Source organism: Diachasma alloeum, unplaced genomic scaffold (assembly GCF_001412515.2).
Source record: "Diachasma alloeum isolate Michigan unplaced genomic scaffold, Dall2.0 Dall_scaffold_00338, whole genome shotgun sequence".
NCBI classification, from domain to species: Eukaryota; Metazoa; Arthropoda; class Insecta; order Hymenoptera; family Braconidae; genus Diachasma; species Diachasma alloeum.
Genome location: NW_021680477.1, coordinates 619,890 through 632,052, shown reverse-complemented (window position 1 = coordinate 632,052; position 12,163 = coordinate 619,890). Strand labels below are relative to the sequence as shown.

Genomic DNA, 12,163 nt, shown 5'->3' with positions numbered 1-12,163 from the left:
TTTTTAAAAAAAAAAAAAAAAAAAAAAATGAATGAACGAGTGAATGAATGAAAGTTTTAAAGACGATTTTTCCTTTTAAAAAATCCTAAAGAAATGGTGAATAAAGTTTTTTTTTAAATGTGAATAAAATATCAATAAGTCACTGAATAAAATTTAATATTTTTCCCTCTAGATAGAACTTACTAGATAGAATGTAAATATTTATCCTTCAACAATTTCAAAACAAAAACTCACCTTCTTCTCGAGCTGCTTCTTGAGTCCCACGAGCTGTTCCAAATCGTCCTCGTGTTGTTGTGCCATTTTACGCTTGATGAACTCTAATTCACGTATCGCGTGCTCGTATCTCTGTTTATAGACACCGCCGTCCTCCCCGTCCTCGCCGTCTGAAACAATTCCATTCAAATCGGCAGCTCTGGCATACAACAATTCCATTTCAAGTCTCTCGGTTGTTTGCTGGAGATTCTTATGCGCCTCGGTAACATCCTGGAGCTCTCGCTCGAGGCGTAATCTCTCTGATGTTTCGGCGTCTATTCGCTCGGCTGCTAGGGTCGACGTCGAATGCTCCTCGGCGTAATCAGCTGTCATGACGCTTAGCTGCAATCAGGGGGGATCATTCTAACATGTGGTCTTCAATTATTGCACTGAGGGATGGATTTTTGGCTGCGACAGTTTGTCGATGAGGTATTAATTAAGGAAGTGCGGCCAATTAAACGCTTGGCTGGAGGCAGTGGATGTCTGATCGATTCCAATCAATTTCCGTCAAAATGTCGATGATAAAAATTTCCCTCACAAGATTTCCCAAGTTTTCCAAGAAAATTCACTCAAATTAATATTCATTAGTTTTCCATAATTTTCTAGGAAATTTTTCAGCTCGACGTAATAAATATTCTTCCAAACAGTTGGAAATTTTTTGATTTTCAGGTAATGACCACATTTGAATTTTCAATTATGTTAAACATCCTGTGAGATCAATATGCTAGGGGATCACACAAATTTTTTTTTAAATCTGGAAATAAAATTATTTTCATTTTCCAAAACTCAATAACTTCTAGATAAATCCTTCCCTCAATAACTCATTCCTGAAAATCAATCTCTGACCTCCCTTCCCCCCCTGCCACCCCAAACAATCCCTCCCCCTCCCATAATTTCAAAACCCCGCGATCGCAAGGTTTCAAGCGTAATTTTGAAAAGAAATTTCTCTCGAAATTTGAAAATAAAACCGTTCTCATTTTCCAAAACTCAAGAATTTTGAGATAAATCCTGCCTCCTACATCATTCCTGGAAATCAATCTCTGAACCCCCTCCTCCCTCCCACAATTTCAATACCTCATTATCATCGCACTCTGACAAAGTCCTGTCCTCCGACAGTCTCTCCAACTTGGCATTAGAGTCGGAAATGCTCCTGGCAAGACTGCTAGCCCGGCTGTAGTACTGAAACCCCTTGATCATGATATTAGTGACACTCTTGCTCCTGCTGAGTCTCTTGTACTTGTCATAGGGCATGGGCAGGCTCTCCAGATCGTTTCCATCGTCCTTCCTCCCGAGTCTCTTCCACTCCTCCATGATGTGATCGGTCCTCTGCAGGAACTGGGATATCCTCGAGGACAGCATGTTGGAGGCTGTCCTGGGCTCCAGGTGAGATGCAGTTGGTCTGAAGGACTGCCTGACCTTCTGCTTCTCGATTCCCAGGATGAAGTTCAAACTGGCGTCGAAAACCACTGGCGCCTGCTCCTTGGAGGACAGCTCTTCCACGTCCAAATGACCGCCAGACTCCTGGGGGAACATTCTCCTGGGGGTTGGCGACTTGCAGAACGAGTTTGTGGAGGTCATTGATGACCTGGAGCTGGTCGGATAGCAAATACTTGATGGGGGACCTCGGGAGCTCGTGGACAACGCGGGTGAAGGGCTCCTGCTCACCATCTTCGCTGTGTTGTTCGGCCGAATAATCGCGATTTTGCTCAGGGGACGAGATCTGAAGGTGCTGGGGGGCAACGGGGGCCTCTTTGGGGGGCACAAGCCCGCAGGAGTCTTCAGGTCCGCGGGGTAGACCCCGTCAATCGCGTTGTTGAAGCGAACATCTGGACCCGAAGTCGAGAGACTCGCCGGCATCGTTCGCATCATGTTCGTCGGACACAGCGGCATCGCGCCGAAGTTTGTCGATTTAGTTATCGAGTTTTAATTGACATTACGCACCGCTGAAAATTTTTCGCGGAAATTTCCGGTTTCGTTGAATTTTTGCTTTAGTGACACTGAAATTTCAGGGATTTTTGCAATTGATGCTCTAAGTTTCAGGGAAACGCAACTGAAGTTATGATTTTTAGTTCAATTGTTCGGTGAGAATTAACGGAAATCAGGAAAATTTCGGGAATTTATGTTCTTGAATTTTTTATTGATTGAATGTTCAAGTAAGTGCGGGAATCCGCTCAATAATCCTTGAGTTTCATTGAATTTTCGGGGAAATGTGAAATTTTTAATGGTTTTTCGTCCAATAAATAACATTCAATGTCACTCTGCAGACAATTTCCAGGGAAGTTCTTTGAAATTTTAATTGTTTTCTGACAATGGCATTTCGCAGGCTTTTATCGATTGATTTATCGATTTGTAATGAACATCAGGCACTGTCGAAAATTTTGAGCTGAAATTTTCAGTACACTTTTTCGAAATTTTCATCGCATCTTAATTCCAGGTAAATTTCACGAATTTTCGCAATTGAAATTTAAAATTTCAGCGAAAAATGAATCGAAGTTGTGAATTTTAGTTCAATTATTCCGTGAGAATTAATAAAAATCAGGAAAATTTGTCTGTTTATATTTTTGAATTCAGAATCGATTGAAATTTCGATTAAGTTCGGGAATCCCCGTCTTTCTCCCGCTTAAGAATTTTGCGATTTCATTAAATTTTCAGTGAAATGTGAAATTTCGTGGTTTTTTCGGTTTTTAATGAACATCACGCACTGTTGAAAATTTTTAGCTGAAATTTTCGGTACACTTATTAGAATTAAAACATTAAAATTTAAAATTTCAGGGAAAAATCAATCGAAGTTGTGAATTTTAGTTCACTTATTCCATCAGGAAAATTCGTCTGTTTATATTCTTGAATTCAGAATCAATTGAAATTTCCATTAAGTTCGCAAATCCCCGTCTTCCTGCGGCTCAATAATTTTGCAATTTCCTTGAATTTTCAGTGAAATGTGAAATATCCCGATTATTCCCGCGCAAATCGAGTTCAATTTCAATATTTATCTAACAGTGCATCACTTCCGACCGCCCATAATCGAAAGGATGTCCACGAATCAATCAGATTGCATAATCAGACGCGAACGATCCGAAATGTCGAGGAGTAGCGAGATTACTGGGTCCTCCTGGCGTCTGGTGGGCAACAGTGGTGATCACCTCCGAGTTATTCTGAGAGAGAGATCGTTCGCTAGGGTATTGGCGAGGAGCCAACATCTATACGACATTGCGGAGGTGAAAAATCGGGAAAGTTATCGAGGCGAATCGAGTTTATCGAGGGTATCTGCCGATTTTTTTCATTGAAATTGTTCGATTTTTGGGAGAACCGATGGAATTCCGGGGATTTTCACTCCGCGATTATTGTTTCTCGCGAGATCAGGAAATCGGATGGGAATAGAAACGAATATGATTGATGTGTGGAGTTTGAGGATCGAATTCAGGCTAATTGGGGGAGCACTAGGCTAAGTGGAGCGGCGAGTATCAGCACGCGTGTCTGCCTCGAACGAGATTAAAAGGTCATGAGAGGTGTTTTTTTCTGTTTTGTTATTTCGAGGCGACCATGGTGTTCTTGTGCTCTCGTGGAGAGGAGTGGGGCTGGAAGGAGAGACGAGTTCTTCCGTAGGTGATGGGGATTTTGTGGGCGACGATGACGTTCAGTGGGATTGGACGGGGTGGATGATTTATCTGGTCTCAGGGGAAAATTTGTCAAGTATTTTTACTTGTAAGATGATTAATTGAATTCCGGTATTACTCGAATTTCACAAAATTTTTACTATCTCAGTGTTGGAAACATATTCATTGCGTTTGTTGAAGTGAAGCATCAGTCAATTTATTTTTCAGTCATAATTAGCGATTTCCTGCTGAACGGAATTTCTATGAGGATGTATTTTAAATTGAATTTAATGATTGATTTAATTCAACATTGTCTCCAGGTTGATCCGACGTTGGCAACCAACATTGCCCCGACGTTGGCAGCCAATATTGTCCCAATATTAATTTTTTTAAATCTTTCCCTACATATTGGTTTCGATATAAATGTTCCCAACAGACAATGCAATCAATATCATTTAAATTGAATTCAATATTGTTCCAACGTCGGCAACCAACATTGGGACAACGTTTGCAGCCAACATTGGCTCAATGTTGGCGCAACGTTGGCCGTCAACATTGGCCCGACATTACCCCGACAATAGATTTTTTTCACCTTTCCCTCCATATTGGTTTCGAAATAATTTTTTTCAAAAATACTCGATGTAATCAATCTCATATTCGATTTCAGTCAAGATGGCATTGAGAAGATTATTTAAATCACGATTGGATTCATTTAAACAAATAGCTAAAAATAGCATATTCGAACTCTTGAGGGCAAAATTAGTCATCCTAACACCATAAATTATGGAAAACTCTGATAAATAACCACCTTGATATAAATTGAATTTTTAACAGAATTTTCTATTCATGTAGTCTCGAAATTGAATAGAAAATAAGGAATACAGGGCAGCTCAGGGGCTTATGTCCACTATGGAGTGCACGTAATAAATTCACATCTCTCTCATTCGTTATCGGGCGATGAAATTGATCGGACTGAATCAGACATTCAATGCCTTCATCCCTTGGTGCTCGAATAAATCTTGGAATTTACGCTTCAACTCCATTCGCCATGTCAAGCATCAATTTCTCAAAATACTAATACTCCAACAATTAAACTAATCACGGGATATTTATCTCTATAATATTTGTTTGCACGTTCAAGCAAATTACCCTTACCTTAGCCTCGAGCTTGTCGTTGTCATGCTTCAAGTGATTTCTTTCTTGCTCCAGTTTCTCGACTTTAGCACGCAACAGTTCAAGTTCCTCCTGAATGGCAAAAATGTTCATTTTTTTTTCATGAGAAAAGTAATTGCATACTTTCTTCAGAGAAATATGAATGCAAGTGTATTTATGCTATTCATCTTATTTTTTATGTAATTATCATCCGAGAGAACGAAGACTGGTTTGATGTCAACGTGAAAAATTAGCGTGATACTTTCGATATCCCGAGCTGGTTCAATTGATTTTTTTCCGATTTGAAAACTAGTGCAGTTTTTCTGACGTACGATAATATACAACTTATTCTATTAAGATGATTTTTGCAGAAATTCATCGGTTCAAGTCGTACAAATTTTTTTGTTTGATTTTTCAAGTGGAAAAGGAAGAAAAATAAAGTGGAAAAGCGTAGAAAATTCATACTTAGGATTTCAACGGAAAAAGTTGTGTAGAAAGATGAAATTCTACTAATTTTTTCTATGAACTATTTTTTATTGAACATTTTCTATTTAAAAAACGCGCAGTAAAGCTGCAATTTTTCGTATCAATAGAAATGTTCATCGGAAAATATTCAAGAGAAAAAAATCAATAGAACTGGATTTTTCTACATAATTTATTCTATTGAAATATTTTGTACAGAACCTCTTCGGTTTAAATTTTTCAAATTTTTTGTTTGATTTTTTGAATGGAAAGAGAATAACAATAGAGCAGAAAAAACTTCGAAAATTCATATCGAGAATTTTTTTAATTGTTTTTTGATGTGGAAAAAAAATAGAGTGGAAAAAACCTGGAAAATTTATGTTGCGGAATTCCTATGGAGTCTCAATAGCAAAAGTTGAATAGAAAGATGAAATTAGTCAGAATAATTTCTATTGAAATCAAAATAGTTATCGTAATAGTTTCTATTGGACATTTTCTATTGCATTTGGTCAAAAATCAATAGAAGTTCAGTAGAAATCGCCTCGCCTCATTCTCCTCATTCTCGTCTCATGTCATGCAGTCCATCAATTTGATAATTACTATTCCCCGAATTTGAAAATAACGAACCGTTCGTGCTTTCAGCTGATCCTCGGTCCGATGAACATTTAACAATGGCGCAACCTTTACGTACAACCTCCACCAAGGCCACTCTCTCACAGACATGAGCTTCCTCACATTTCTCTGGATGCATCTCACAGCGAGATCTTGCAGCTGAAATTTCAAACCCATCGATTATTCGTCTCATCACTTTTTCCCCGCCGCAGAAGTCGTTTTTAATCATGATAATAAGGGCAAAAAACGATATTCGTAACAGCATCAATCATAGGATCACTCTTACCTTCAGAGTGTTGAGTTTCCTGCGTGCCAGGTAGCCCCTGCATCTTGCTTGCAGCAGTATTATGTGACCGGTTAATTTTTCATCACGCTGGGACTCGAGTCTCTCCAGTGCGCCAGCTCGGAAGAATATCTGCAATCAGAGTAAAGAAAACAAAAACATCAGTCGAAGACATCACGAATACTGGAGAATTCCATCGATTTTACGTTAAGGATATCCAAGTTCTTTGGCTATTTTTTCCCCAGTGAAATTCTTTTCTACTTTTTTAGTCGAACATCAGAGCTTTCAGTTGAGCCCCATTTGACCCTAATTTTTCTGACATGTTATAATGATTCTATTATTTAAACTTTGCAGGTCTCAATTTAATCTCGATATTGAACCGTTAGAAAACATTTGAAAGATCTGAAAAAATTAGAAAGCTTACTTTAGGAGGAAGATTGATAAAATAATTAAAAAATTGCAATTTTTAAGAATTACAAGCATTTTCTATAAATAATTTATAAACAATAAATTTTCCACTATAAAAATCATTTGTTTAGAATTGTAACAAATTTATGTATACTCTGAGTTTTATCAGAAATCGATTATATGCCGATAAATATAAGATTTTTGAAAGTTCAAATAATTTCAAATATTTATTTATAAACAATGAATGTTTAAAAAATTAATAATTCTGCGCAAAATATAATTTGCATAACGATGAATATTCATAATTTTTTTCAAATTTTTCTCACGCAATTTAATTGACAAATTTGATGATTGAAAATATTCTTGAATCAAGAAATTCTAGGAATTTCATTTCTTTCCACTCATTTCTCTGTTATTTCCTGACATAAAGCATCAATTTTACGCCCAAAATTGAATATTCTTAGCCTTGACGAACGATTTTCCCCAATTCATATAAATAAACGGCAATATCACGAAAGAGAACTAAAAATATTCCGCGTAAAATCAACTAGAACATCCATTAGAAATCCTCTAACATCAGGGTCAATAAACCCCCATGACATCGCGAAAATCCACGATCATCATCAACTCATCGAGCAACTCCCGGACATCAATCTCCAATCAGTTCACTACTCGATGAAATTCCTCTCGAAATTACAAAAATGCCCAATAATAACAGCACTTCCAGCAGTAATATCTCGAAATTCTCCATTAAAACCCAGCCATAATGTTTAAAGTATCTCAAACAACCATAAATACCGCACAGGCCAATTCCCAGCATCATCAACCAGGAATGATAGCCAGCAAAACTAATAACATATGCAAAAAAAGCCAAGCGTAATAGTAACCACGAGCATGCAAAACGAGTTCATTGAAGAGATCTAGGATAGTAACCCCGACCTACACAAACGTTACATTATTCCCCTGAAAACCACAAAGCGTCCCACTACCTTAGTGCGGTAGCCCGTAATGCCAATAATCTTGACCTTATCTCCAGTATTTCCGGTTGCAGCGAGGACTTTACAAGTATCCTCTGAAATATTTCCAGATTCCTCCCAGCCTGATGTCGATAACCTACTCTTGAGATTTCTCTTGGCTTTAGGCTGTTCAGGAACATATCTCTGGACAATGGGGAGAGCATCGAATGCCTCAATGGTCCTCTCAAGACTCGTATCCAATTCGTGAATAATGCCCTTGAGAAAGCTCTCGGTTTTCTCGATGTTCTTGGTATCAACACCATTGACTTCCTCCTTCCACTCTATTTCATTCTCATTGCTTATGTGGCCACTGTCCTCCGAGCAATTGCCGTCCGAGGAGTATCCGTTGGCCTTCTCATCCTTCTTCGAGATTATCGGAGATTCCTTGAGCTTCCAGGTGTCGTCAACTTCCTTCGAACCTTTCATCTGATTCTTGCAGTTGAAGAAGTTCACCAGTTGTTCAATGTCCTTCGTCCTCTTCCCTGGGCAATTCCCTTTGTCAGTTTTCTTGTCTCCGTCGTCAGCATGCTGAGATTGCTTGATCTGGTTCTCCCACGTCTTCCGGATTTCCTGGATGTTGACCTCTGGTTGACGAGAAAACAAGCTCTCCTGTCCCTTGGACGAGGCAACTGTTTTCTCAATCGTCTGACTGCCCTCAGGTCTCGCCGATTCTTCCTTAGACGCTTGCTTCTCACAGCTCTTCCTCTCCGCCATCATCATCGCTTCATCGTCGTCGTCCTGCTCGAGTTGGGCCATCAGCTCGGCAGCTCTAGCCTCCAAGAAGCTGACCTGACCCTCCACAGGAACCGACACAGTCCTCACCAACTCTTTCTTCGGTTTTTCCTGCTTCTTTAAGTTTTCGTAAATCGGGGGAGGATCGCTGTTGCCAACAGCTTCACGGCAGTTCTGATAGATATGCTCAGAGCCATGATCTACCTCGTCATGGAAGTCGTCAATCGTTGTGTAACTCAGCTTATCAGGAAAGCGATCTACAAGCAGTAGATCGCCCAGAGAATTCCCGATGTGGCTCTGGCTCCCGAAGTGTTGAGTGAACAGGGGAATTCTGCTGGGTCTCAGAGCATTTATCGATTTAGCTCTTGATAGCTGTCCAGGATTGTCAGCGGGGACACTCCACAAACTCGTGGCTCTGTTCAAGCCTTCTGCACGAGTCTGGAGACACTTGACTTCGGACTTTCGAGGGCTTCGGTCTGCAGGTACGTTCCACAAGCTCGTGGAGCGGTTGAGACTCTTCTTGCGCAGGGCTTCCGGTTTCCGCGGTACCTTCTCCGGGGACGACAGCAAACCTTTCTTCAACAAGGCTCGGTCTTCGAGAATCGTGCAGGATCCATCCTTCGATCGTCTTGGAGCACCAGGGGCTGTGTTGAAGGCTTTCTTCGCGACTTTCTGAGGCGTCTTGACTGGACTTCGGTTAGAAGCCACTGAAACAGAGTCTCCAATGATTTCTACAATCGTCACGTTGTTCTGGGAACGAACTGGAGTTGCTATTCGTGTAAGCTTGCTCTGCAGTGCTTTTTTCGAAGTCAGTGGGACAGACTTTCGACTCTGAGACGCAGCTGGCGACGGAGGGTCTACCTGAACCGTTGGAGACGGCTTAGAGACGTTCGGACTGCTCTTCGCTTTCGAAAGTCTGCGATTCACGGATATTCCGGAGTAGCTGGACCACTGAGGCTGCACAGGCGTCACCTTTTGCGGTCCCGGCGGAATCCTCAGGGCTTTCGTTGATGACATCTTGCAGCCGAAGCCAATATTCAGGAACTGGAGAAGTTGCTCGGGGTCTTGACGATTTCAGACTGTTTATTCAGCCATTCGAGTGGTCATTTCAACATTGAAATGTCGTTTAACCACTTATCGAACAGTGATATCGGTTTGTTGTGATGATCAATGATATTGTTTCAGCCAATAAGATATTTCCACTGGTACAAGAGAATGGCCGGTGTAAAAAGCGTGAAGATTCATCTCTTTAATTGGAGAAGAAAAAGAGAGATATTCTCTCAGGGAGAGGGCGTTTACACGAGAGGCAAGGTGACCATTAACGGGTCGTTGGTTTGCTGTGTCCCGGGGGCACAACTCCCTTCTCCAGTGTAAAATCGGAAACAATAAATAGATGAGATGGTGCTTGGTTGTTATCCCTTCTTTTTTAATCATCAAACACTTTTCTTTGGCGGAGGGGGAAAAGGACGAGTTGAAGATTAGCTGGAGACTTTTAGTGTAACTTGGCGTTTTACGGCCAGTAAACCGGTTTACAATCACTCATTTTCTACTCGATTTGTATGTTTTTTTTTTACTTCTTCGCTGAGGGAAGAATTTTCCATCAATACTCTTTGTTATTTGTTTATTCAGGGTCTTTGTGGATGGGTGCGGTATTGAATTTAATGAGAACACCTGTCGTCACAACTACTTTCCTACGAGTTTACCGTTATCAATAACGCGAGGATCCACTCATGCATTACCACGAACTACAAGGGGCCATTAACTCGCGATTGTTGCGGATTTATTCCTGATTGCGATTGATTAATCGATGGTCAATGTAGTGGATGTTGCTTGGGTAGTATGAGGTGAACTGGATTGACTGCTCTGAGGAGCATTGGGGGATTTTGGGGGGAGTTTTTAGTGGTTCTACTCAGTGATTTGGGATTTAGTGCACTCGTTGCACATCAGTACGGATAACAGTTGGTGGTCGTTGCGAATCCTGAGGTGGAACGATCTTGACCGCGAGCGAGACGAACGGGTACTGAAGGCCCAGCAGCGCTGGTGGGATTGTCAGGGGGAACCTCTTCGTCGTGATGGTGTATGTGTGGGTCAGGTGCTCAGGGAAAAATCCCCTCTCTGGGAGTTGCTGGCTCTTCGTGATTTCTCCGGTGGACATGTTCGATCAGAATGAGAGGGGGGGGAGAGAGAGAGAGAGAAGATGCTGAACTTTGGGAATTAATCAACTCGTGCGGTTTTTTAGATTTAACGTGAATTTTTAGTACGAAAATTGAATAAATTTTTTAGTAAGCTTTGAATTGCAAATGTATTCATTTGATTTTTAGTAGTTGTAAGTAGAGAATTGAAGCAGGGTTTTGCAAATTCGTAATGAGGTTGACTCAATCCTTTGATCGATGGTTGAAAAACAAAAAAGGCTGGGCTCTTCAATGAATTTTTGAGTAAATTTTGAATTGCAAATGCATTCACTCGATTTTTAGCAGTTGTTTCGCCAATTTTAATAACAAAAGTCCAAAAACTCAAGAAANGGGGGGGGGGGGGAGAGAGAGAGAGAGAAGATGCTGAACTTTGGGAATTAATCAACTCGTGCGGTTTTTTAGATTTAACGTGAATTTTTAGTACGAAAATTGAATAAATTTTTTAGTAAGCTTTGAATTGCAAATGTATTCATTTGATTTTTAGTAGTTGTAAGTAGAGAATTGAAGCAGGGTTTTGCAAATTCGTAATGAGGTTGACTCAATCCTTTGATCGATGGTTGAAAAACAAAAAAGGCTGGGCTCTTCAATGAATTTTTGAGTAAATTTTGAATTGCAAATGCATTCACTCGATTTTTAGCAGTTGTTTCGCCAATTTTAATAACAAAAGTCCAAAAACTCAAGAAAAATGATTTTTCAAAAAATTCAGGAAATTTGCCACCAGAGTTCTGTTGCAAACAGGAACGTCGGATGTCACACACAATTCACTCGCAAACTTTGAAAGCAAATTAGAAAAATTCGAACCTAAAAATACCAGAAATTGAAATTCAGTGAAGCCAGTAGGAAATTGTCGAGATATTCCCTCTCTCCCAACAAATCCTCCTCAGAACGAGCGAATCAGAAGAGGAGGAACAAGAAGAAGATGAACAAGAAGATATTGAGCCCTGCAACTCCACCGCCGGCCGAAGAACCAGTGACATATACTAATATCGCTGCTGAATTATTTTAAGGTTGAATGCTGAGGCTCAACAGAGGGTAAACAGGTAGGATACAAAAGGAGGAAATGAATGAAAAAAAAAAAAGAAATCCTGTGAAGAAGTAACAAGTTGGCTTGGATCGAGACAACCGGTCGGCTACCACGAAGAAACCTGACATTCTTTTCTTTCTATTATTCCTCACCAGCTTCACCGCCTCACGGTCATTTTCAACGCTTTGAGGTAGGATTATCTCAATTCCAGGGGGCCTCGGGGCTTTTTTATTTCGCGATAACACGATGGTATCGGGACGATTATCGGGCAATCGGAATCTGGAAGTGAATTTGTAATGAGAGAGGCTGAGATGGGGAGGGGGAGGTCGATGATACCTATTGAGTTCTAGGAGATGACATCCGGAAGTTCAATGCTGCGCTTCGGGGCAGAAATGGGGTTTCCTAGAGATTTCAGGGTCATTATTGTAGGGGGGGGG

At 40.5% G+C, this 12,163-nt stretch overlaps 1 protein-coding gene across 1 annotated transcript in view; it reads right to left on the bottom strand.

The window, feature by feature from the left end:
- LOC107040558 (unconventional myosin-XVIIIa) overlaps nucleotides 1-12,163 on the bottom strand; it is a 67,090-nt gene that overhangs the window by 5,658 nt on the left and 49,269 nt on the right. The window contains exons 9-12 of the mRNA XM_015260683.1: nucleotides 6,358-6,486; nucleotides 6,087-6,230; nucleotides 5,001-5,090; nucleotides 235-594 (exon numbers count right to left, since the gene is read on the bottom strand). Coding sequence (XP_015116169.1) covers nucleotides 235-594; nucleotides 5,001-5,090; nucleotides 6,087-6,230; nucleotides 6,358-6,486 — 723 coding nt within the window. The remainder of the gene's footprint in view (nucleotides 1-234; nucleotides 595-5,000; nucleotides 5,091-6,086; nucleotides 6,231-6,357; nucleotides 6,487-12,163) is intronic.